Source organism: Myxine glutinosa, chromosome 7, assembly GCF_964187855.1.
Source record: "Myxine glutinosa chromosome 7, kmMyxGlut1.1, whole genome shotgun sequence".
Lineage (NCBI taxonomy): Eukaryota > Metazoa > Chordata > Myxini > Myxiniformes > Myxinidae > Myxine > Myxine glutinosa.
In genome coordinates this window covers 60,919,320-60,946,834 of record NC_136267.1, presented here as the reverse complement: position 1 = coordinate 60,946,834, position 27,515 = coordinate 60,919,320, and the positions used below count along the sequence as shown (strand labels likewise).

The 27,515-nt window shown below is 47.4% G+C and overlaps 1 protein-coding gene across 2 annotated transcripts in view; it reads left to right on the top strand.

The window, feature by feature from the left end:
- The first annotated feature begins 8,384 nt into the window (after positions 1 to 8,384).
- ZNF830 (zinc finger protein 830) overlaps positions 8,385 to 27,515 on the top strand; it is a 43,750-nt gene continuing 24,619 nt past the window's right edge. The window contains exons 1-7 of one of the 2 annotated variants that reach the window (XM_078781815.1): positions 8,385 to 8,518; positions 12,478 to 12,637; positions 13,036 to 13,135; positions 19,668 to 19,785; positions 19,894 to 19,924; positions 20,817 to 21,037; positions 25,668 to 25,764. In XM_078781815.1, the coding sequence (XP_078637941.1) occupies positions 12,519 to 12,637; positions 13,036 to 13,135; positions 19,668 to 19,785; positions 19,894 to 19,924; positions 20,817 to 21,037; positions 25,668 to 25,764 (686 nt within the window). In that variant the 5' untranslated portion in view covers positions 8,385 to 8,518; positions 12,478 to 12,518. Of the gene's footprint in view, positions 8,519 to 12,477; positions 12,641 to 13,035; positions 13,136 to 19,667; positions 19,786 to 19,893; positions 19,925 to 20,816; positions 21,038 to 25,667; positions 25,765 to 27,515 lie in introns of those variants that run through there. The other variant, XM_068122430.2, reaches the window with a different exon arrangement.

Sequence of the window (27,515 nt, the reverse complement as noted above, 5' to 3'; positions counted from 1 at the left end):
CTGCAAGCTCATGAAGGTCACTGGGGCACAATAGTGGCGTTGCTATGGGTACAAAGATCCGGAGGTACCTATCTCGTCTCCAGGCTGGGTTTCTGAGCGGCGATGGAAATCAAACTCAAACCATTGAGGGTAATGCAACAAGGCTTGAGGTGGGTGCTGTGGAGATAAGCAACTCGTATTAATGAGCCTGGTTGCCCTGTTTGGTGTAAACCTGATGATGTTGTGCATCGAAATCCTTCATGCTGAGATGATTTGCCCATCGTCTACTAATGTCCTTGCAATTCAGGTAAAGGTGCATTGATGTTTCTTCCGGGCATTGTCCTGAAAGTTATACATATACAAGCTCCCCAATTAGCATGATATGTATAAAAATAAAATCTTATCCTTCAAAAAAACTTTAATTTTACTTTGTCATTCAATTTGATTCTGCTCTCTAACTTCATGATCTCAAGAATATCCAAGTGGTAGATTATTGCAATTATAGAAATTGTGGTAACATTGCGAGTCTGAAAGTATTCGAGTTTGTTCATTGTGTAGAATAAATTAGTCGAACACCTGACCATGATGAGTGAGATTTAATGATTGTTCTTAGGCATGGGTTGCTCACACAGTGTGCTGGAAATAACTGCGGCACCCATTGAAAGGTTACTGAAGTGTATTGCGCATCTACTAAAACATGTTGTTCTGTTTCAGGTGGTGGGCAGCATCATTGGAAGGGTAAGGAAAGTGTGGCGCATTATATGTTAAGAAAAAGTGGTTAATACAAATCAAGGCCTCTAGAGCTTTGCAGTGTCTCATCAACTCTATTTTTGATGGCGTGGTAGGACAGCTCAGTTGGACGCTTTGCTTGTTACCCTGCGCTCGTGAAGCGAAAGTGTTATTAGCCTTGCGGTCCCCATGACAATCTTCTCCATTTTGCCCTATTTTCTGCATCTCCCCTTGTTAACCCCCTTGTCCGCATTTCTTCTTCCACCATCTTTAGTCAAGTCTTTCTCGGTCTTCCCCGTCCGTCCTCTACTTCCTTCTACATTCATTTCCATCACTCTTCTCAACCAGTCACTTTCATCCTTCCTCAACACATGACCAAACCATCTCAACCTGTTCCTCTTCACAGCATCAATCACAGGCTTTATTCCCATCATCTTTCGCAATTCATCATTCGTCTTCCTCTCTCTCAACGATACTCCGCACATCCACCGAACCATTCGCATTTCCACCCTTTCCAGCCTTCGTTGCTGCTCTACATTCATGACCCATGTCTCGCTCCCATAATGTCATCATTTTCGTATAGGATTGTGAATTTTGTCTTTTGTAATTCCTGTGAATAAAATGAACCTAAAATCTCTTCTTCTTTCAAATTATGTAATTTATAAGTCCAATGAACAGTGTCTGAAATATTATTGTGGAAATGACTCCAAAGGGGATTACAAATCTTGTAAATATTTTCAAGTGTTTGTATGTGAATTTGTTTTGTTATTCTTTCACGGCCAAACCATAGCAACTCTCCTTGGTCTCCCATCTCCACTGCCTCTGACATCAATTCTTCCTGGGAATTCTTCCAAAGCAAACTGATCTCTCTCATGCACAGATTTATCCCATCTCGCCTTCAGTTGTCTTACCCTTCCTCCCGTCCATGGTACACTGAATCTTGTGGTGAGGTAGTTGCCCTGAAACAACTTGCCTTTGCCTCTTGGAAGGCTAATCCAACTGAAGGCAATCTCAGTTCCTTCCACCAAGCTCGGAACAAGTGTGGGTCTACCCTCAGGAGTGCCAGGAAGCACTATCTCTCCTCACTCAAGAATGAACTCTCAAACCTGTCTCCTTCCTCCAAATCCTGGTGGTGTCTGGTCAAATCCGTTTCTGGTGTTTGTTCCCCCTCCATCCCCTCCCTTACCTCAAATGGCCACACAGTTGACATCGCACGTGACAAAGCCGAATGCCTCAACTCTGTGTTTGCCTCAAAATCCTTAGTCCCAAACCCATCTCTCTCTGTTCCCACCTTTCCCAGTCGAACCCAACTGCTCCTGGACTCTGTGTCCTTCTCTCCTGACAAGGTGGAGGAGTTTTTGTCAAACCTCGACTCTGATTCTGCAACTGGACCAGACGGCATCAGCCCACGGTTCCTAAAATCCTGCTCTGCCGCTCTATCTCACCCTCTCTCTGTTCTTTTCACCCTATCTTTTGCTCAAGGTCATCTGCCAGCATCCTGGAAATCAGCAAACATTACCGCTTTACACAAAAAAGGTGCAAAAACAGATCCTTGCAACTACAGACCAATCAGCCTGCTCCCAATTATCAGCAAAGTCATGGAATCCACCATTGCTTTGGATATGAAATCTTTCCTCTTCTCCAATGGCTTGATCTCTGATCATCAATTTAGTTTCAGACCAGGTCACTCTACTCTGGACAACCTGCTTCTGCTGTCTCAAAAATGGATGGAGGTCCTCAATGCCAAACAGGAAATCAGAGCTGTCTCCCTTGACATATCACGTGCCTTCAATACGGTCTGGCACCCAGCTCTGCTCACCAAACTCTCCTCCCATGGTATCCATGGAAATCTCCATGCATGGCTTGCAGACTTCCTCTCTGGTCGTAGTCAACGTGTGGGCCTGAATGGATTTCTCTCATCTCCCCTTTCTGTTCAGGCTGGAGTTCCCCAAGGCAGTGTGCTGGACCCTGTGCTTTTTCTGGTCTTTATCAATGATCTCTCCGACTCTCTGGAAAATCCTCTCTATCTCTTTGCTAATGACTCTACTCTCTGCCGCTCCATTCCTCTTCCCTCAGATCAGCAGCCTGCAGCCTCCTCACTCTCTGAAGACCTGGACAAAATCACAGACTGGTCAAACAAGTGGAACATGTCTTTCAATCCTGTCAAATCTCACACTCTTACTATGTCTCTCCGAAAAGATCGACTGGACAACCCTCCCATCTACTTTCTCAACAATCCTCTCCAAGAAGTTCTGTCGCTCAAGCTTTTGGGTCTCACTATCTGCCATGATCTTTCTTGGGAAAACCACATTTCCAAGCTGGCCTCCAAAGCCAGTCGCCGACTGGGCATCCTCCGTCGTGCGAAGTCCTTCCTAGGCACACCTGAGCTCCTCACCACATACAAGGCTTTCATCCGCAGCTCAATGGAATACTGTTCTCCCCTATGGGCTGGTGCTCCTGCCTCACACCTGGCTCGGCTTCACGCTGTTGAATCCAAAGCTTTCAGAATAATTGGACTCTCCCGCGATGAAGCTATCTCTGAGGGCCTTTCACTCACTCACCGCAGGCAGGTAGGTGGTCTTTCTGTCTTCTACCGACTCCTCTCCGGCCTTGCTCCCCAGTTCTCTCTGTGCTCTGTCCCCCAAATATTCCTACAGGTCGCACAAGATCTGCCAGCCACCCTCTGATGGTTAAACTGCCGAAATCTCGGCTCTCTGCTCACCTTTACTCTTTCATTCCTCTTTTCTACCGCCTCTGGAACAAACTCCCACACTCCCTTCAATCACACTCCTCCCTCCAGGTCTTTAAAACAGCTGTTCACCACCATCTCTTATCTTCCCCCATCCAAAACCTTGATCTTTTCTACCCCCACTAATTCACCCCAGATCCACCTTGTTTGAAATTCCAACTTCTTTCCTGGAAGTCCTGGCAGTGTCCATATGTTTTATACCTCTGCCACCCCCCCCCCCCCTTCCCATGCCTCCCCCCCAAAGCCCTCTCCCTCCCACAGTTCTCTCGATGTCTCCATGTCTCTCGGTCCCTGCTCTCAAATGTTGTGTTTGGGTCCTTCCCCCTCTCTCCCAATCTTGTCTACCGCTCCCGATGTTATTTGTTTTATGTGTCTGTTTGTCTTTCTGTGTGATTAATGTTCGCTCTTTCACGAGCCTCGATCTTGTATACAAAAAAAAACAAACAAAAAAAAACTCGAGGCCCCAACTTTTGGGTGTATGCACTTCAGAATCTGGCCAAGGTTTTAAGCTGCCACACGGCCTTGAAGACCGTTTGAGGCCACAAAATGCTCCTATAAAGTATGTATTGGGATGTGGGACAGGAAATGCTACCGCCGACCCACAAACAAAAGGTTAGTGTGCGTAACATGAGGCCAATAACTCCATAGTGTCCAGAAAATCCCCGCCTTCTTGTAACAACAATCAGGTAAACAATTTCAAGTAGCTGGGTACTTTTTTCTGGCAGTGCTGGTACACCCCTTGGCCCTTGGTAAGTTATGCAATGTAAAGTCCAAAACATTCAGGACTTACATGGAAAGAAAAATTTAATTAAACAGCAAATTAACATGATTAATCCGCTTTAATTTTGAATGAAAGAGTTTCTTAGAATGTACAAATTTCAGGTTAGAATTACAAAATCCCCAACCATGGGAAGCCCGATCAACATTCCCCTGCCTTTCTTGTTATTAATCTTCTTCTTCAAGAACACAATTATTCCCACGTTCTTGCGGGGTTGGCCGGGAGAAGGTTTCGCTTAAGTCTTTCACGAACCGGCTGGCCAGGTCTGTTCGACTAAGGTTAGGGAAATAATTTGTAATTTGGCCAGGGTGCTGGCGATAGCTCGCCTACACTTCACAAAGGACACTATGGGATCGAACATCCACCAACTAATACCAGCAGAGGGATGCCCAGTTTACTGATGGCACACACCCTGCCTGCGAAAGCCAGAGACAACAGTTTATATCTGGGTCGAGAATTGAACCCGGGCGAGACAGTTTAGAGGTGAGTGTGAGTACCTCGAGCCATCCAACCATTCATCTTCATCAGCAAACCTTGCTGCTGAAAAATGGAGTGAGAACGAAAAATCACCTCCGCTTAACTGCAAAGCTCAGTGTTCGATTAATTATTTGGTTTCAACTTCTGCTTAAAATGAGTGGAATGAAACATTTTGAAAATTTATAATTATTCTCACTCAGATTACACCGGGCTTTATGGTCTTTATGATCATAAATGATCATATGATCATTACACATATGATCTTTATGATCAGAGGCTTTATGATCCACATTTACACCGGGTGGTGCTATATGATCCACATTTACACCGGGTGGTGCTTTATGATCCACATTTACACCGGGTGGTGCTATATGATCCACATTTACACCGGGTGGTGCTATGATCCACATTTACACCGGGTGGTGCGATATGGATCCACATTTACACCGGGTGGTGCTATATGATCCACATTTACACCGGGTGGTGCTATATGATCCACATTTACACCGGGTGGTGCTATATGATCCACATTTACACCGGGTGGTGCTATATGATCCACATTTACACCGGGTGGTGGTATATGATCCACATTTACACCGGGTGGTGCTATATGATCCACATTTACACCGGGTGGTGCTATATGATCCACATTTACACCGGGTGGTGCTATATGATCCACATTTACACCGGGTGGTGCTATATGATCCACATTTACACCGGGTGGTGCTATATGATCCACATTTACACCGGGTGGTGCTATATGATCCACATTAACACCGGGTGGTGCTATATGATCCACATTTACACCGGGTGGTGCTATATGATCCACATTTACACCGGGTGGTGCTATATGATCCACATTTACACCGGGTGGTGCTATATGATCCACATTTACACCGGGTGGTGCTATATGATCCACATTTACACCGGGTGGTGCTATATGATCCACATTTACACCGGGTGGTGCTATATGATCCACATTTACACCGGGTGGTGCTATATGATCCACATTTACACCGGATGTTGCTATATGATCCACATTTACACCGGGTGGTGCTATATGATCCACATTTACACCGGGTGGTGCTATATGATCCACATTTACACCGGGTAGTGCTATAATATGCATCTCTGCTTTGCATCCTCTTTCTTTCTCTCTTTTTTTCCCCACAACATGAATATTTCTGAATTTCTCCCTCTAGTCAGGTTCACTATGTTAACAAATATAATTTCTTTCAAAATTTTGGGTTTAGCAAACCTGTACATTTTTGGAATCTTCAGAGCATGGAGAATCTGAAAATCAATGTTGGCATTTGCACAGACACCTGCATGGCCGCCATTTTGGATTTTGAAAATGGCCGCCATAAAATACATATTTTGCGCTATCTCGGCTTCTAGTCAACCTAGAGACTTAATTAAATACTAGCCGAAACCCGTGGAACATCCACGGAAGGGAGGATGTGGTGTATGGATAGAGTGTACCATTATGGATGGCATAGGGGATTTGCTTGTCCGAGTAAGAGTTAGGAAGAAAGATGAGAATGAAGAGTGCGTATATGAACAACGTATTTATTGCAATCTACTTACATGACAACGCTACGATATACTTTTGAAAAATGAATGGATTCGTAATAGGAATCGGCATAGCACCACTCTGGCCACACTGGCGCAGTGGTATGTGTCAATGGAAAGCAACAGCAGTAGAACCATAGACTTTTTAAAAATGCACGGATTAGTAAATCGACTGGAATTAGCCCCATACTGGCGCATTGGTAAGCGTCAATGTCAAGGCAGAGCAGTAGGAAGCGTACACCGCGATCGACGACACCGGCACAAATGCATGCTCAGGATTGTCCACTCAGTGGACGGCTTGCTGTAGCCTTCGACTGTCCAATCAGCGGACGGCTTGCTTCGCCTTCACCCAGCAGACGCCAATAAGATGGCGTCGTATCGGCAGTTAATCGGATGCTTTTGGGCCCCAACGTCGGCTAATTCAGATTTTTCGAGTATGGCTGTACGTGATAAACAAAGAGCGCGGTTCATAGATCGTAAATCCATTAGTGCCGTGGGCATCGGGTCACTGGGTGCGGCGTAAAAGGGATAACAAAGTCGAGTCCTTACGCTATTATTATATAGATGCTAATCCTATGTTTTCTGGGTCAAGGAATCCAATAAAGGCCTCAAAATAGTGCTCAGGATTATAGAAAAGCAACAAACAAAGGTAATTGAAAACCATTGTCTTTATATTTGTGATATTGAAGGAGCGGTGCTCCCATGTCGATCGGAAGAATGGACGCGACAAAAAGCTGGAATTCGTCCGAGTTGCTTTATTCAAACAAAACAGCTCAGGTACTCTGAAAAGCCCGTTTATCGGGCAGCAATATATATACACACATTATCCCGGAGCGTTTGCCCGGGAACGGCGAGAGGGGGCGTGGCCGGGCGTCCTGGCCACGGCCTGGCAAGTCGAGGGCGGGCATGCCCGGGCATGCCCGAGCGTCCCGGACGCGGCCTGGCAAGTCGAGAGCGGGCGTGGCCGGGCACCCTGGACGAGCCCGGCATGGTGATCGCTCCGCGTCCTTGGTAGGTGCAAGGCGATTGTGAAAACCCAGCGGTAGCCGCTACACACGTCCCCCCAGAATCGACTTGCACCGGCAGGGTCAATTTGAGGGGGGTCCTGATGACCCGGCCGAAGCGACCCCTGGCAGGTCGTGGGGGGGGGGGGGGGGTCCGGTGTGGTGGTGGGCGGTCGAGTGGGGGGCACCGTGGACGGGGGGCGGCCTCGCCATGGCGGAAGGGCCAACCGTGGCGGTTGGTCGATGTCCACGTGCGCCGGCTTGAGTCGGTCCACCGCAATCCGGTCTGACCTGCCGCCGATGTCGATGACGAATGACTTGTCGTCCCGTCGCAGGACCCAGAAGGGCCCGTCGTACGGCGGCCGGAGTGGCCCCCGATGTGCGTCATGACGCACAAAAACATACTCCGCTGTGCGAAGTGCTGGGGGGACGTAGGACTGGGGGTCACCGTGGTGGGATGTTGGCATGGGGGCAAACCGTCGGGCGGCCTCCTGGAGGTCCGAGCGCTGGCAAGCTGCGGACCAGGGACTGGTAGCGTCGGGCACGAACTCGCCCGGGACGCGTAGCGCCTGGCCGTAGACAAGCTCGGCGGTGGATGCACGGAGGTCCTCCTTGGGGGCCGTGCGGAGGCCCAAAAGGACCCACGGCAGCCGGTCGGCCCAACCGCCGTCCTGAAGGCCGGCCATGAGCGCGGCCTTCATGGAGCGGTGGAATCGCTCGCACAACCCGTTGGCTTGGGGGTGGTAGGCCGTAGTATGGTGGAGCTTGACCCCCAGGTTGCGGGCGACCACGCCCCACAGCTCGGAGGTGAACTGTGGTCCGCGGTCTGACGAGATGTCCGCCGGTGCGCCGAAGCGGGCGACCCAGGTGGCGATGAAAGCCTGCGCCACGTCGGCGGTGGTGGTGGAGACGAGGGGAACGGCCTCCGGCCACCTGGTGGTCCTGTCCACCATGGTGAGCAGGTGTGTGAACCCCCGTGATGGGGGGAGGGGGCCCACCAGATCCACGTTGACGTGGTCGAAACGTCGTTCGGGCACGGTGAAAGGTGCCAGCGGGGCCTGGGTGTGTCGGTGGACCTTGGCCTGTTGGCAGGCTGTGCAGGTGCTGGTCCAATCGCGGACGTCCCGTCGAAGGCCGTGCCAGACGAATCGCGCCGACACCAGCTTCTGGGAAGCCTTCCGGCCCGGGTGGGAAAGGCCGTGGAGGGAGGCGAAGATGCGGCGTTGCCAGGTAACGGGCACGATGGGGCGAGGCTGGCCTTGGGAGACGTCGCAGAGCAGGCCAGTGTCCGCGAAGGGGATGTCGGCCAGGCGGAGGCCCGTGTCCGCCGCCCGGAGGGCTTGCACCGTGGTGTCGGTGGTTTGGTCCGCCGCCATAAGCGCGAAGTCCACACCGAGGTGGACCGCGTTCGTGCTGGCCTGAGAAAGACAGTCAGCCACGGCGTTGTTTTGCCGGCGACGTGCCGGATGTCCGTGGTAAACTCCGACACGGCGGAGAGGTGGCGCTGTTGGCGGGCCGACCACGGCTCCGTGACCTTGGCCATTGCGTAAACCAACGGCTTGTGGTCGACGAACGCCGTGAAGGGTCGGCCTTCCAGGAGGTGGCGGAAATGGCGAACGGCCAGGTGTAGACCGAGGAGCTCACGGTCAAACGTACTGTATTTGAGCTCGTTCGGCCGGAGCTGCCGGCTGAAAAAAGCGAGTGGCTGCCAAACCCCGTTCACCCATTGCTCATGTACGGCGCCCACCGCGTAGTCGGAGGCATCCGTGGTGAGGGCGATGGGAGCGTTGAGCACCGGGTGAGCGAGCAGTATTGCGTCGGCGAGGGCCCGCTTTGAGCTTTGGAAGGCCGCGTCCATTGCTGTGGACCAGACGATGTCGTGCTTGGCCGGCTTGCCCCGGAGGGCTTCGTAGAAGGGCCGCATGAGTTGAGCAGCGCGGGGCACGAAGCGGTGATAGAAATTCACCATTCCCAGGAATTCCTGCAGGGCCTTTATGGAGCGGGGACGCGGAAACGTGGTGATGGCCTCGACCTTGGTTGGCAGCGGCACGGCCCCGTTCTTGGTGATGTGGTGGCCCAAAAAATCAACGGCCGTCGTGCCGAAGTGGCATTTGGCCGGGTTGACGATGAGGCCGTGCTCGCTGAGGCGCCCGAACAGTGTTCGGAGGTGGAGGAGGTGCTCGGCCCGGGACGTGCTGGCGACGAGGATGTTGTCCAGGTAAACGAAGAGGAATGGCAGGTCACGCAGCACGCCGTCCATCAAGCGCTGGAACGCCTGAGCCGCGTTCTTGAGACCAAACGGCATCCGTAGGAATTCGAATAAGCCGAACGGCGTGATGACTGCCATTTTAGGGACGTCGGCCGCCCTGACAGGTACCTGGTGATATCCCCGTATGAGGTCGATTTTTGAAAAAATGACCCGTCCCGCCAGACGGGCGGAGAAGTCTTGGATGTGCGGGATCGGATACCTGTCGGGGGTGGTAGCGTCGTTAAGACGGCGGTAGTCGCCACATGGGCGCCAGCCGCCCCCTGGCTTTGGGACGATGTGTAGTGGCGAAGCCCACGCGCTAACGGAGCGCCGCACGATGCCGAGGTGTTCTAAAGCGTCGAACTCGGCTTTGACCACGGCGAGCTTGGCTGGGTCGAGGCGGCGGGCTCTGGCGTAGACCGGCGGGCCCGTGGTTGGTATGTGGTGCTCGATCCCATGTCGTACTGCGACGGCCGAAAACGTCGGCCACGTGAGGGCCGGGAACTCCGTGAGCAGGCGAGCAAACTCGTTTGCCGCCGGGAGGGCGCATGCCAGCTCGGTCGGAGCGGAGCTGCTCAATGTGCATACCACGGAGCTGAAGGTTTCGGCGTTGATTAGGCGACGCCGTTGGACGTCCACCAGCAGTCCGTGTGCGCAGAGGAAGTCGGCGCCTAGCAGAGCCATGGGCACGTTTGCGGTTACAAACGTCCAAGTAAAGCGTTGGCCGCCGAAGCAGAGGGTGACGTTGCGCGGGCCGAAGGTGAGGATGGCCGATCCGTTGGCCGCAACCAAGGAGGGGCCGCAAACCGCGGACTGCCTGTCCTGGTCTTTGCCCGGGTAACGGGCACGATGGGGTCACCAATGAAGGAGCGGTGCTCCCACGTCGATCGGAAGAATGGACGCGACAAAAAGCTGGAATTCGTCCGAGTTGCTTTATTCAAACAAAACAGCTCAGGTACTCTGAAAAGCCCGTTTATCGGGCAGCAATATATATACACACATTATCCCGGAGCGTTTGCCCGGGAACGGCGAGAGGGGGCGTGGCCGGGCGTCCCGGACGCGGCCTGGCAAGTCGAGAGCGGGCGTGGCCGGGCGTGCCCGGGCATGCCCGGGCGTCCCGGCCGAGGCCTGGCAAGTTGAGCGCGGGCCTGCCCGGGCGTCCTGGACGAGCCCGGCATGGTGATCGCTCCGCGGCCTTGGTAGGTGCAAGGCGATTGTGAAAACCCAGCGGTAGCCGCTACAATATAACTGTATTACATAATACATGATATTGCAAGTCCTTTGAAGTTATAGGTTGTTATAGGAAGTTATAGGTAGTATCAGATTGAACTATAAGTCCTATACACAGGATCTACGAGGTCTATACCGTTCAGGAATATGCTTTTACAGATCTTCATCACTGTCCTGAGTGTCATTTTCGCAAAGGTGTCTACGCAAATGTAAACATTAATTTTTGGATTCCTCATGCTCTGAATATTCCAAAAATGTATAGTTTTGCTAATCTACCAAAATTTTGAACGAAAAAACATAGTTGTAGGAGCTGTGCTCCAATGTAAATCGGAAGAATGGACGCGACAAAAAGCTGGAATTCGTCTGAGTTTCTTTATTGTGTCAAATCAACTCGGGTACTCTGAAAAGCCCGTTTATCGGGCAGCAATATATGTATATACACATTATCCCGGAGCGTTTGCTCGGGAAAGGCGAGACCGGGCGTGCCCGGGCGTCCTGGGCGAACCCTGGAAAGGCGAGTCTGGACATGCCCGGGCGAACCCTGGAAAGGCGAGTCTGGAGTGGACATGCCCGGGCGTCCTGGACGAGGCCTGGCAAGTCGAGAGCGGGTATGCCCGGGCGTCCTGGACAAGCCCTGGAAAGGCGAGGCTGGGCGTGCCCGGGCGTTCTGGGTGAACCCTGGAAAGGCGAGTCTGGACATGCCAGGGCGTCCTGGACGAGGCCTGGCAAGTCGAGAGCGGGCATACCCGGGCGTCCTGGACGAGCCCTGGAAAGGCGAGGCTGGGCGTGCCCGGGCGAGCCCGGCATGGTGATCGCTCCGCGTCCTCGGTAGGTGCAAGGCGATTGTGTATACCCAGCGGTAGCCGCTACAAGTGAACCTGACTACTCTTTCGTTCTCCTGGTCCTTATTTAAAACCATATTTGGTATAATATCCTCATCATTAAATCAAAGAGGATAATAAAGATAGCAAAAGAAAAAAAAGAAAAAATTACCCCCACCACCAAAGGTGGAAATGGGTTATGTTTTCACTCCTGTCTGTGAACACAATATCTCAAAAGGTTGTGGACGGATTCGGACAGAACTTGGTGGATAAGTTGGTTATAGGAGACAAGAACAAACAAGCCGAATAGATTTTGGTTCAGGTCCGAATCCAGATTCGGCCTATCAGTGTGATACAAAACATAAACTGGTCAACCTGGCGGGAGATATACGCTCTACCGAGTTCCGTGCCAATTCTGTACTTTGGAAATTATATTGAAATTGACTCCTTTTTAATGTGTTTGCGATTATTATTTGTACGATCGTTGTTGTTGTTGTTGTTGTTGCTGTTGTGTGGTTGGGTGTGCATTGTTGTTCTACATCGTTGTCTACGATCGTTGTTCTACATATCCGGTTGGGTGTGCACAATCGTTTTGGGAAAAGCAACTTTTATTTGTTTGTCTGGTGGTAACCCTGTCATTGTTTCGTTACTATGTTGCATGCAAGGTGTAACCTTCACCGTGACAGTTGTCATATTGTTACTGCGTTATCTCTATGATTTGGTGCAATGTATGGTGGCCGAGGTGTAACAGTTAACTCCAGTCTTTAACTTTTTTGTCGAAGCGTGTTATTTGCAACTTCTCCTACCACATTGTACCCAATACTTTTTATTCTTGATGCTTCGGCCGTCTATGTCATTTTATATTGCAATGCGCCACGAAGTCTGAGGAGTGAGGAGTCTTCAGTTCAGAAGAACGGTCCATCTGGCACAAATGGCGGCATCGGGGCGTACAGGCAAGAAAGTGCTGAAGCAAGAGGAACTGCGACGTCTAATGCGAGAGAAACAGCGGCAAGCAGCGCCCAGTAAACGGATAGACCATCCCTTCGCCAAATATCCTTACCTCATTGTGATGCTTGTTCTTGAGGTGTTTTGAAGTGTTATTGCTGATGAGGATGTCCGTTGTGCACGGGTTTAGTCTGTGTTTACTATCGTATCATTAGGCTTATAATTATTTCTACAGCTTGTGGTCCTAAGTGTACAATAAAGACGATTGTCCACATCAATTCACACATTTAAACATTCTCTACTTGGCACTAGTACCGTGAGAATCATCAAATTAAGTAGTTATATTGCAGGCAATGACGATATCTGGGGAAGATGAAGATTGAGAATGGATTAAAGCAAATATAAATCGTTTTGAAAGTTCATTGAAGTGTCTTCATAATTAAACTGCCGGTTAAAGAAACCGCAGATCTTACTTTGTGTTTCATTAACAAACATGGCTGTACATACAACAGCATTGGACAACTACTGTGCACGCTGTGCAGTGCTCCCATCAAGAATGAAGCTCTGTGGCAGACACACGTGTTGGGAAGGCAACACAAAGAGGTAAGCTCGCAATGACTATGCTTCTATGCTGTGCTTCAACAACTTCCTCCATGCTCCATGAACAGGTTTAACCAGTTCGTCTTGTGGACTCTTCCATTCCACTTGGTGTCTGGGGGGACAAGAGGAAAATGGATTGGTCCATTTTGGGGGGGTGGGAGGGGGGGGGGGGGTGACGAACTTGTCATGCTATGTTGGTATGCACGGAGGGAGGGTCTGTTAAAACACACTGGTAATGTCTATGCTTGCTGCTTGCGTCCTCTGCCGACGGAATCGCCAGAGACCTTAATGTTTTTGGGACGTCTGTCCGTCCTTCCGTCCGTCACATGTTTTCGTTTCTGCTATAACTTAAGAACGGCTGAAGTCATCCAAATCCAACTTAGTACGAGGATATATGATGATGTAGAGATAAATTGACTAGATTATGGGGTTAAGAGGTCAAAGGTCAGAGGGCCCTTGACTAGATTATGGGGTCAAAAGGTCAGAGTTAGGTAAAAATTCTGTCATTGTGCTAACTTGTGATCCAGTGATGGGAGTGTGACCAAACTTTGTTTAATTATATATTATGATGCAAAGATGAATTGATTCGATTTTGGCGTCAAAGGTCAGAGGTCATGCCAGGTAAAAATATGAAACTTGAGAACATCTGAAGAGATTTATATCAAACTTGGTACAATTATATATAACTAGCTGAATGCACCCGGCGTTGCCCGGGTTATTTTTGAATGAATTTAATCTTCTGTGCATAGGTCTTACTACTATAATTCAGCTTTTACTTGCGGCCGTAGAAGATTCACTACTACAATTGAGCTCAGCTTTTAATTGCGAAATGGGCCCAGCCCGGCCGAGGCGGCCTCAACCGGCCTCGCCACCAAGCCTTTAACCTTCCCGGGGCCCATCCCGACATTTTTTGTTTCAGAGGTTTCCTCCTATCTTTCACTGTTCAGGAGATTAGCGTGTGCAGACAAACAAACAACAACAACAACAACATGCATTTTAAGGCCATTTTCCCTGCTAGAGCGTGGGTTAGCCTTGCGGTCCCCATGACAATCTTCTCCATTTTGCCCTATTTTCTGCATCTCTCCTTGTTAACCCCCTTGCCCGCATTTCTTCTTCCACCATCTTCAGCCAAGTCTTTCTCGGTCTTCCCCGTCCTCTACTTCCTTCTACATTCATTTCCATCACTCTTCTCAACCAGTCACTTTCATCCTTCCTCAACACATGACCAAACCATCTCAACCTGTTCCTCTTCACAGCATCAATCACAGGCTCTATTCCCATCATCTTTCGCAATTCATCATTTGTCTTCCTCTCTCTCAACGATACTCTGCACATCCACCGAACCATTCGCATTTCCACCCTTTCCAGCCTTCGTTGCTGCTCTACATTCATGACCCATGTCTCGCTCCCATAAATCATAACACTTCTCACACATGCAGCATACACCTTTCCCTTCAGCTTCAACGACACTCCCCTCCTCATCAGCACGCCACTCAGTTCCCGAAACTTCTTCCATGCACATCTCACTCCAGCAACCATTGCCGAGTCTGATCCACCTTCTTCATTCAGCATGTCTCCAAGGTTGCAAAATGTTTTCACACCTTCCAGCTTCACGCCATCTCCAAGATCCAACTCAACATTTCCTCCATCTGCAGCTCCCTCTGTGCACACCTTACATTTGATTGCAGCTGCCACACTGGTTAATGACCCTCTCAGACCACGACATTTTTGATGAACCCACTCAGCGCACATTGTACATTGAATGGAGTTCACTCTGACACCCTTCCTGCACACAGCACATGGTCACTTCCCAGTTCTTTCCACCTCACCACATGCTTTACCACTTGCCATCACCTTCGTCTTTGCTATATTCACCTTCAGACCTTTTGTCTCCATACATTCCTTCCACTTGTTCATCTTTTCCTTCAGTCCATCCATACTTTCCGCAATCAACACCAGATCATCTGCATACAACAACTCCCACGGTAAACCCTCCTTTACGTTCTGAGCCAGCACCTCCATCACAGCTACAAATAGTAGTGGACTTAGTACCAACCCCTGATGCACTCCCACCTTCACCTCAAACTCACCACTGTTCCTGTCCTTCGTCCTTACAGCTGTGCGCGCTCTTTTGTACATTGCCATCACCTCTCTGATCAACCATTCCTCCACTTCTAACTTCCTCAATGCCCATGTCAATACTTCGCGTGGAACCCTATCGAATGCTTTCTCCAGATAAACAAACCCAAGAAACAACCTCTTCCTCTTCTCCATGTACTTCTCCTGCAACTGCCTCACAATAAAGAGCGCGTCTGTCGTTCCTCTTCCTGGCATAAATCCAAACTGCATGTCGTCGATCTGCACATTCTTCCTTATCCTCCTCTCCAACACCCTTTCCAATACCTTCATTCCATGCTCCAATAACTTTATCGCTCGGTTCGAGCCACATTCCAGAGGGTCACCTTTCCCCTTGTATAGAGGGACGAGGGTACTCAGTTCCCAATCCACTGGAATGCGGCCTTCTTTCACCACCAGATTACAGATCGCTATCATTTTCTTCACACCCCAACTTCCTGCTGCCTTCAACACATCTCCCACAACTCCCGTCGGCCCTCCCGCTTTTCTACTCTTCATTGCTTTTATCCCTTCCTCAACTTCCTTCTCAGTTATCTTCTCTGCCGGTCCTAAAACTGGGTTACTCTCTATGTTGCCATCCCATTCATTCTCTGTGTTCAACAGCATTTCCATATAGCTTTTCCATCTTCCTTTAATTCCATCTGGGTCCACAACGATTTGTCCCACTTCATCCTTCAAGCAACTCACCCCCATCACATCACACCTTTCTTTCGCTATCTGCTTTGCAATCCTGAATACCGCTCTCTGACCCTCTTCCGAATCCAAGCGTTCTCCGAACATTTTCCTGCATGCCTCCTGTGCCTTTGCTACCTCTTTCTTTGCAGCCTTCTTGGCTGCCTTATAACTTTCATGCTCTGCTTTTTCTGCTCCCGTACCCTTCGCCTTCTGCCACTCCTTGAACTTCTGCCTCTTCTCGTCAATCCTCTTTCCAACTTCATCATCCCACCACCATGTTTCCGAGTGCCTCGGTGGTCCTTTTGTCCATCCACATACCTCACCAACGGCTCCCAACAGACTATCTTTCATTGACATCCAACCACGTTCAAGCTCAACCACATCATCCTCTACCCTACTCAGCCTCTCTTTTAATGCCTCCCTTACTGTCACCTCTTTCAACCTCCACACCTTCATTCTCGGTTGGTACTTCACCCGCCGAGCTCTCCTCACACCTTTCACCCTTATGTCGCAGACAACCAAGTGGTGCTGTGAAACAGCCTCCTCCCCCGGGATCACCTTTGTGTCCCGGAGGTGCCCCCTATCTCGTCTACGCACCATCAGGTAGTCAACGGTTGTCGTCGACCCACCTGATGTGTATGTAACAAGCTTATTATCCCCTTTCTGGAACTGAGTATTACAAATGAACAAATCAGCTCCATCAGCAAACTTCAAAATCCTTTCACTTTCTCCATTTCTCACACCATATCCGTAACCCCCATGAACTCCCTCAAAACCGTCCATACTCCTTCCCACATGTCCATTTAGGTCTCCTCCTACCACAACAACTTCCTCATCTTTCACGTTTTTCATCAGCTTCTCTATCGCACACCAGAACTTGTCCTTCTCTTCATCGCTCCGACCAACCTGCGGAGCATATCCCGAGATGACGTTCACCAAGAGCTTTCCAATCATCATTTTCACCATCATCAACCTATCACTCACTCTAGTCACACTCACCACACTGTCTACAAACTCCTCAGAAAACAGGACACCAACACCATTCACGCCCTCCGGGCACCCTTGCCACACAAACTTGTATTTCTGTCCCTGCCTACCCTTCACCATTCTCACACCACTTCCCTTCCATCTCGTCACTTGCACACAACATATGTCCACTCTTCTTCTGACCAATACTTCCACCACTTCTCCTGATCTCCCTGTCATTGTCCCTACATTCCATGTCCCAAACCTCAGAAACCGATCTCCACTTCGGGCTGTACTCTGCCCATATGTAGTTGTAATTGTCATGGTTCTCTTTTTGAGGCAATGTTTTTATGGCCGGATGCCCTTCCTGACGCCAACCCTCTTTGTCGCCTCTTATGACACGCAGGGATACGGTGTACCTATTCTAACCAGGGTACACACCGGAGAAACAGACAAACAGACAAACAAACAAAAACTTTATTTTATAGATAGACTAGTGTTGGGCTAGCGGCTAGGGTGCCGGCTTAGGATCCTAGGATCCTGGGTTCGAATCTCGGTCGATCGCCGAATTAATGCCAGGGGGGTTGACTCAGCCTGTCATCCTTCCGAGGTCGGCTAATTTAGTACCAGTTCACTGGTAATTCCCTGTTTGTCGTTGAAGGCGGCAAAAAGGGTTGGCGTCAGGAAGGGCATCCGGCCGTAAAACATTGCTTCAAAAAGGGGACCAAAAAACAACAACTACCACGGTCCCCGAAAAGGCCAACCCCCGCTTTGCGGGGAAAAATGGCCTCTAAACGGTGGTATATACTAGCCGAAAGCACCCGGCGTTGCCCAGGTTCTTTTTGAATGAATTTACTACGATAATTCAGCTTTTACTCGTGGCTGTAAAAGATTGACTACGAAAATTCAGCTCAGCTTTTAATTCTGAAATGGGCCCAGCCCGGCCGAAGCGGCCACGACTGGCCTCGCCACCTAGCCTATGAATATTCCCGGGGCCCGTCCCGACATTTTTTGTTTTAGAGGTTTCCTCCTATCTTTCACCGTTAAGGAGATTTGCACGTGCCGGCAAACAAACAAACAAAAACTTTCTTTTGTATATATAGAAGAAGAAGAAGATAGATGATGTAATAATGTGGACAGAGGCATATTGGTCGAAGAGTGCCCTTCTAGTTGTATTATGAGACTTATGCTTCCCCACTCCCTCTCGCTTTCCTCCCCACTTCATCCCTCCCTCCCTTCCCCCTTTTGCCAGCATCATTATACAGTTGAGTGAAATAACAATGCAAAATAGACATATAAACAAGTTGGGATGTAAAAAGAAGGCTTCCAAAATGACTAGCCGTGATAGAAAAATTAAATTTTAACTGATTACAAAATTGCAACGAAAACCAAATAACTAATCAGTTTTTTAATAACCAAACAGAAGGAGAAATGAGGAGAGAAGAGAAGGATTAAAAAAGCAACGAGGTCCAGTACACACTGATAACTGCAGGATCAGAAGGTTTGACGGACATGGATATTTAAGATTAATTATTATTATTGTTCCACATCTCCCATTGTCATGGTTCTCTTTTTGAGGCAATGTTTTTATGGCCGGATGCCCTTCCTGACGCCAACCCTCTTTGTCGCCTCTTATGACACGCAGGGATACGGTGTACCTATTCTAACCAGGGTACACACCGGAGAAACAGACAAACAGACAAACAAACAAAAACTTTATTTTATAGATAGACTAGTGTTGGGCTAGCGGCTAGGGTGCCGGCTTAGGATCCTAGGATCCTGGGTTCGAATCTCGGTCGATCGCCGAATTAATGCCAGGGGGGTTGACTCAGCCTGTCATCCTTCCGAGGTCGGCTAATTTAGTACCAGTTCACTGGTAATTCCCTGTTTGTCGTTGAAGGCGGCAACGAGGATGACGATGATTAAACAAGGCATAAGTGGACAGCCAGATTCTACACACTTTGAGCAGCATGAGCAGATGTTCCACGGTAGATAACCAAAGGGTAAGGCAGATCCCCGTCCAGCGTAGACACAGTGCTGAGTTGCACAAATATGTTTATCGAAGGTCTTCCAGGGGCATGGTACCCCTATTGCATTGGAACGACTGTTGGAATAGTTCGGCAGCATAATAACAAGGACTGATACCCCACAATTAGATTAAACCATGCTGCGGAATGTAATGCCAGATATGTCGTGTGGGTAGAATGATAGGCAGAGATAGGTGCGTTGATTAAAAAAAAAAAAAAATTTACATTTTAAATTTTTAAAAAATTAATTAATAAAAAAAAATCTAATCTAAAAAATCTTACCACTTCTTTAATGACCTAATTTTTTTTCTACTTTGTGGTGTCGACCCGGGGAAAGTTCCATCTCAAACACTTTTTTGCTTGTGTGCCTTGAGCAAAGTCCTCATCAAATCAAGGAGCGAGTTCTGAATACCGTTAAAGGACAGTTTGGAGCACAAGACTGGATTCCCAACAGCATTGAAGTTTTTGGAGATGTCTAGTGATTTACTCCCAATCTCCTTTTTGAGATTCATGATGACCCATTCTTTAAAATAAAACAAAAACAGAAGAAGAACGTCTTGTGTGCAGGAACCAAGATGGAAACACCTTGTGATGTGAGATTGCAGTGTTATCGTATCGATATGTAAATACTTTTTGACAAGGCAGTAATTGAGTGAAAGTGTGGAAAGTACACCATCACTGTGCCTTTCAAAAAGGAATTTGTAATAGAATGGTGGTTGTGTTCTTGGCAGCGATTCCAGCAGCTTAAAACAAGAGGAAAAGGTCCAGAGCCTGCCACGCGTGTGCCCGAGGGAATCGCTTTCAAAAGGAAGGCCACGGATCAGGTTGCTCTTGCCAAAAAGACAAAAGGTAGGCTGCAGTACCTATATGTATGCATAATAGTAAGTTTGATAGTCTATTAAAACGAATGAAAGCTTCACTGAATGGATCGTATTTCTGTTATTTTTTTCATTCCAGAAGAATCTGATAAGATGGTGAGATCTTCAGGGTAAGTGTACTTGGTGAACGTTTCAATTGGCTGATAATATGATTGTAGTTGAAATGTTTTTTCTTTTTCATCTCGCCCTGAAGGGGATGCATGGCTATTTCGACACCCTTGTTTGTTTGTCTGTCTGTGTGTGTGTGTATGTGTAAAAAAAAAAAAAATTCACTTTGAATGGAGAATTAAATTTATGACATCATTGCTCATGTGGTCATCACGGTGTGTACCCCGGTTTAGAATAGGTACACCGTATCCCTGCGCATCGTAAGAGGCGACCAAAGGTTGGCGTCAGGAAGGGCATCCGGCCATAAAAAACATTGCCTCAAACAGGGAACCATGATTGTCATGGGGCCCGCAAGGCTAACCCCCGCTTTAGCGGGGAAAAATGGCCTTAAAACGATCATTCATTCATTCATTCATTGCTCATGTGGTCTGGTGGCCATATTGGATTGAAAATAGAAATGTAAAGAAATTTTCAGAACCGCTTAACATATTGATGCGAAACTTCGTACATATGATTGACTAGCCATGGGGAATGCAGTTTGAATATTTTTTCTCATATTCATCTTCATTGAAGCAGTTTAGCTTTAATGTGCATAAAAGTGGTCATTAAATATCCTAATAAAATTAATCAATAAAGCTACGAATAATAGTGAAATATGGTGCATGAATGTGACATAATATGGTGCATGGATGCTACAGGTATATGGACCATAATAGCGGTGGGCCATAAAAGTAACATGTTCAGTTGACGATGGTATTTTTGTTTACGAGTGTCATTCTAGTTTTAGTAGCAGTTTAACACAATGTTGCTTCATCTAGGTTTTTGCTTATTTTGTGATTGGGCACTTTGTTTTTTTGAAAGTCCTTTTTTTTTATCTGTCATTCATTCCTTCAGCTTGCCATCTGGCTTCTTTGATCCACCAGTGCGGACTGGGGATTGGAAAGGAGTTGATATCGAAGGTGGCGATGATAATGATGTTGATGGTGATGATGATTGTGGTAAAGAAAAGGAAAACGAAGCAGTGCATGAGAAATCCAAAGGAAATTGTGGCAGCAAGATCTTAAAACCAAAGAGACTCTCTCCTTCACCTAGCAAGGAGGAGGGTCTACCGGCAGGTGATCAAATCGTTGATATTTTTCCATTTTATTTTTTTACAAACTTTTTTTTCACCTGATATGTATTCCAATAAATCTAATCGTTCATCATCTTAATATACAACAACAACAACATGCATTTTAAGGTCATTTTCCCTGATAGAGCGGGGGTTAGCCTTGCGGTCCCCATGACAAACTTCTCCATTTTGCCCTATTTTCTGCATCTCTCCTTGTTAACCCCCTTGCCCGCATTTCTTCTTCCACCACCTTCAGCCAAGTCTTTTTCGGTCTTCCCCGTCCTCGACTTCCTTCTACATTCATTGCCATCACTCTTCTCAACCAGTCACTTTCATCCTTCCTCAACACATGACCAAACCATCTCAACCTGTTCCTCTTCACAGCATCAATCACATGCTCTATTCCCATCATCTTTCGCAATTCATCATTTGTCTTCCTCTCTCTCAACGATACTCCGCACATCCACCGAACCATTTGCATTTCCACCCTTTCCAGCCTTCGTTGCTGCTCTACATTCATGACCCATGGCTCGCTCCCATAAATCATAACACTTCTCACAAATGCAGCATACACTTTTCCCTTCAGCTTCAACGACACTCCCCTCCTCATCAGCACGCCACTCAGTTCCCGAAACTTCTTCCATGCACATCTCACTCCAGCAACCGTTGCCGAGTCTGATCCACCTTCTCCATTCAGCATGTCTCCGAGGTAGCAAAATGTTTTCACACCTTCCAGCTTCACGCCGTCTCCAAGATCCAACTCAACATTTCCTCCATCTGCAGCTCCCTCTGTGCACACCTTACATTTGAATGTAGCTGCCACACTGGTTAATGACCCTCTCAGACCACTACATTTTTGACGAACCCACTCAGCGCACATTGTACATTGAATGGAGTTCACGCCGACACCCTTCCTGCACACAGCACATGGCCACTTCCCAGTTCCTTCCACCTCACCACATGCTTTACCACTTGCCATCACCTTCGTCTTTCCTATATTCACCTTCAGACCTTTTGTCTCCATACATTCCTTCCACTTGTTCATCTTTTCCTTCAGTCCATCCATACTTTCCGCAATCAACACCAGATCATCTGCATACAACAACTCCCACGGTAAACCCTCCTTTACGTTCTGAGCCAGCACCTCCATCACAGCTACAAATAGTAGTGGACTTAGTACCGACCCGTGATGCACTCCCACCTTCACCTCAAACTCATCACTGTTCCCGTCCTTCGTCCACTGTGCGCGCTCTCTGTACAGCTGTGCGCGCTCTTTTGTACATTTCCATCACGACTATGATCAACCATTCCTCCACTTCTAACTTCCTCAATGCCCATGTCAATACTTCACATGGAACCCTATCGAATGCTTTCTCCAGATCAACAAACCCAAGAAACAACTTCTTCCTCTTCTCCATGTATTTCTCCTGCAACTGCCTCACAATAAAGAGCGCGTCTGTCGTTCCTCTTCCTGGCATAAATCCAAACTGCATTTCGTCGATCTTCACCTTCTTCCTTATCCTCCACTCCAACACCCTTTCCAATACCTTCATTGCATGCTCCAATAACTTTATCGCTCGGTACGAGCCACACTCCAGAGGGTCACCTTTCCCCTTGTATAGAGAGGCGAGGGTACTCAGTTCCAAATCCATTGGAATGCGGCCTTCTTTCACCACCAGATTACAGATCTCTGTCATTGTCTTCACACCCCAACTTCTTGCTGCCTTCAACATATCTCCCACAACTCCCGTCGGCCCTCCCGCTTTTCTACTCTTCATTGCTTTTATCCCTTCCTCAACTTCCTTCTCAGTTATCTTCTCTGCCGGTCCTAAAACTGGGTTACTCTCTATGTTGCCATCCCATTCATTCTCTGTATTCAACAGCATTTCCATATATCTTTTCCATCTTCCTTTAATTCCATCTGGGTCCACAACGATTTGTCCCACTTCATCCTTCAAGCAACTCACCCCCATCACATCACACCTCTCTTTCGCTATCTGCTTTGCAATCCTGAATACCGCTCTCTGACCCTCTTCCGAATCCAAGCGTTCTCCGAACATTTTCCTGCATGCCTCCTGCGCCTTTGCTACCTCTTTCTTTGCAGCCTTCTTGGCTGCCTTATAACTTTAATGCACTGCTTTTTCTGCTCCCGTACCCTTCGCCTTCTGCCACTCCTTGAACTTCTTCCTCTTCTCGTCAATCCTCTTTCCAACTTCATCATCCCACCACCATGTTTCCGAGTGCCTCGGTGATCCTTTTGTCCATCCACATACCTCACCAATGGCTCCCAACAGACTATCTTTCATTGACATCCAACCACGTTCAAGCTCAACCACATCATCCTCGACCATACTCAGCCTCTCTTTTAATGCCTCCCTTACTGTCACCTCTTTCAACCTCCACACCTTCATTCTCGGTTGGTACTTCACCCGCCGAGCTCTCCTCGCACATTTCACCCTTATGTCGCAGACAACCAAGTGGTGCTGTGAAACAGCCTCCTCCCCCGGGATAACCTTTGTGTCCCGGAGGTGCCCCCTATCTCGCCTACGCACCATCAGGTAGTCAACAGTTGTCGTCGACCCACCTGACGTGTATGTAACAAGCTTATTATCCCCTTTCTGGAACTGAGTATTACAAATCAACAAATCAGCAAACTCCAAAATCCTTTCACCTTCTCCATTTCTCACACCATATCCATAACCCCCATCAACTCCCTCAAAACCGTCCATACTCCTTCCCACATGTCCATTTAGGTCTCCACATGTCCGTCCACGTCATCTTAATATCCATTTAAAAAATAAAGAAAAGAAAAAGGTTCTTCAACTTTATTTTCATATGAACTCATTTCTCATTTCCATGACAAACCCATTTCTTTTGCTCTTTTTATTTTCTTAACTGCCATTATTGTCAGAGCCTTCTCATTTTGTGACAACACAGCGACATTAATTTTTACGTTTCAAAGCTCCCAAGTATTTAGTATCAAAATTATTTTTGCATTTTAGAAATAATCCATAACACCTCTTCCTCTTCCCCCTCCCTACCCACTCCCCAAAACACTAACTGCTCCACTACCAACCACCCCACCACTGCCAAATAGTTCTCCTTCAAGCTATCCTAATATTTTGGTGCAACCTTAAAGTTCTTGTGACATTCCCCATAATGTGTTGTGCAAAATATTTTATCATGGAAGAAGTTTGCCAACTTTTGTTTTTCTGTTTAGAGATAAGGGAATTTATGATAACTAGGGCATGCCCGTACTATATATAAGCTAGGACGTGCCCGTACGTGGGTGCCCGTTCCTTGCCAAAAAAAAAAAAAAAAAAAAATTTGTGTAGGGGTGTGTGTGTGTAAACATCCTAGGGCGTGCCCGTACGTGGGTGCAAAAAAACATGCGTGCAAACAACAACAACAAAAAAAAACTTTGAAACCACGTGGCAGTAACGACCACAGAACCCCCCCCCCCTCTATTTACATGAATGGTTTGGTCCATTCGCAACGACCACAGAACCCCCCCCTCTATTTACATGCAATGGTTTGGTCCAAAGCGAACGGTTTGGTCCATTCGATGTGATTCGATGATTCGATGTGAATGGTTTGGTCCATTCGCAACGACCACAGAACCCCCCCCCCCTCTATTTACATGAATGGTTTGGTCCATTCGCAAAGCCAAAGCGAACGACCACAGAACCCCCCCCTCTATTTACATGAATGGTTTGGTCCATTCGCAAAGCCAAAGCGAACGACCACAGAACCCCCCCCCCCCCCCCTCTATTTACATGAATGGTTTGGTCCATTCGCAACGCCAAAGCGAACGGCGAACGGCTAAATCGCCATAGCTCGGTAAGTACTTGTCCGATTAATTTCAAACCTTGAAAAGGCACATCCTCGGGTCCCCAGCAATATACCTGGCAAGTTTCAAGTATATCGGACCGGTAGTTGTCGAGAAACAGCGGTCACAGACAAACAAACAAACGTACAAACGTACAAACGTACAAACGTACAAACAAACACACAGAGATTACTGGAATTATAGATAGATGCTGTTCTATAACTGGCATGTTAGAAGATGCATGGAAGACAAGTGATGGAATACGGACAATGTAATTCACTCAGCGCGGGTTTGTCCAAATGTAGCCTTCAGTCAACTATCTGCAGGATATTAATTTTCAGCAGTTCCCATTTCCCTTGTGGTTTTGGATAGGCGTCATCCGTTTGGTGATATTTTGTGAGGAAGTAAATACAACTAGCCCCTCAACTCACATGGTGACCATGAAACCCTTACGTGCTGTATGTACTCCCTCACGGGATGACCCTGCCAGCTCATCACATGGGGAGGATCAATTTCATAATGATTATGTCCAGGAAGCCAAAAACATGCATGGATTGATTCCTTTCTTCAAAGAGTGGGCTCATAATATCCTAATAAAGGGCTTTTAAAGCCTTCGTAGGCTGTCTAATGCTGTGGTAAGCAGTGTAGCAGCTGACAATGCATTATGCAGTGGAAGTTCAGAGGTCCTGTTTTTTTCACAGCTTTATAACACACACACACACAGCCTTTTGTTTACCATTGATTTTTCACTGCGACTATTTTCTTGCTCATAAAAAATTCCAAGACTTCCTTTGTTCCCTGTTAGACTTTTTTGATGGTGGTTCAGTCCAGACCCCTCCTCCTGTCATACACTCTGGTTCAGTTGAAAAGGCTGCTGATCAAGATGAAAAGACTGTTGACAGGTATGATGTGCTTCATGGTTTTGTTGACAGGTATGATGCACTTATTATGTTTGACTTTTTCATCTTTTTTATGCGGCGAAGTCGCTTCAATAAAAAGTCGCTTAGGCTACATACGAGAGCCTTCCTGGGCAATTCACCTGATTGTTTAGACAGGGATCACTTTTCAGTACTCCAAACCATGGCAAAAGCAAAAAAAACGAGATCAGTCAAAACCGGAAAATGTTCTTCTCGTTCATCATCAGAATAATCATCTTCAGATTGCGTATTTCCGAGCTGCCTCTCAATGGCAATGACTAGACTGGCAACAACCTACACATATTTTTATTAAGTACTTGCTATTTATAATGTTAGATCTATCATCAATAAAGTATGCACCTTATTCTACAGTAGCTTTACAATGTGAACATGTCTATAAAGTTTGTACTACATCATTTGTAAATTATTAGTAGAGTGTGTATATACATATACATACATACATACATACATACATACATACATACATACATACATACATACATACATACATACATACATACATACATACACACAGTCACGTGAAAAAGTAAGTACGCCCCATGTAAAGTTTTGACTTTTTCAACATATTTCAACATACAGCTATTTGATCTTAATTTCAACAATATTGATAGATAAAGGTGATATAATATAACAAATATCATGAAACATTTACATTTTGTAGTCCATTGTATCATTTAAATAAACATAAATGCAAATTTCGCATGTGGAAAAAGTAAGTACACCCCAACATTTATCACTACTTCAAATACCTAAAATTAGAATTAGGTGCACCAGCTCAGGTGCAAATGATTAGAACATCGTCAGAGAGGATCTTGGAGGAACCTGTCTTATTTAAACCTCAGACATTTAGTTTGGTTTGCTCTTTGTTGTTGAAGTGTGCGGCGTCACCATGCCTGGATCAAAAGAGCTATCTGAGGCCTTCAGAAAGTAGGTTATAGATGCCTACGAGTCTGGGAACGGATTTAAAAAGATCTCCAAACAATTTGAAATCAATCATTCGACTGTCCGGAAGATCATCTATAAGTGGAGAAGATTCCAAACAACTGCCAACTTGTTCAGGCCAGGCCGCCCCAGCAAGTTCAGCCCGAGAGCAGACCGCAAGATGCTGAAAGAAGTCTCGAAGAACCCCAGAATGTCATCACGGGACCTGCAGGTAGCTCTTGCCACTGTTGATGTCAAAGTGCACGAGTCTACCATGAGAAAGAGGCTGCACAAATTTGATCTACATGGGAGGTGTGCCAGGAGGAAACCTTTGCTGTCCAGAAAGAACATCAGCGCAAGACTAAAGTTTGCCAATGAACACCGAGGCAAAGACCAGCACTTCTGGAACAATGTGCTCTGGACAGATGAGTCAAAGGTAGAGCTATTTGGCCACAGTACCAGAAGACATGTTTGGCGAAAACAAAAGACGGCATTTGACCACAAGAACCTGATACCAACTGTAAAGCATGGTGGTGGAAATATTATGGTTTGGGGCAGCTTTGCTGCATCAGGGCCTGGGCAGCTCACCATCATAGAATCCACTATGAATTCTTCATTATACCAGAGGGTGCTTGAGGATAATGTGAGGCCATCTGTCGGAAAGTTGAAGCTCAACCGAAGATGGACCTTGCAACATGACAATGACCCTAAACATACCAGTAAATCCACCAAGGAATGGCTGAAAAGAAAGAAATGTAGGGTTCTGGAATGGCCAAGTCAAAGCCCGGATCGAA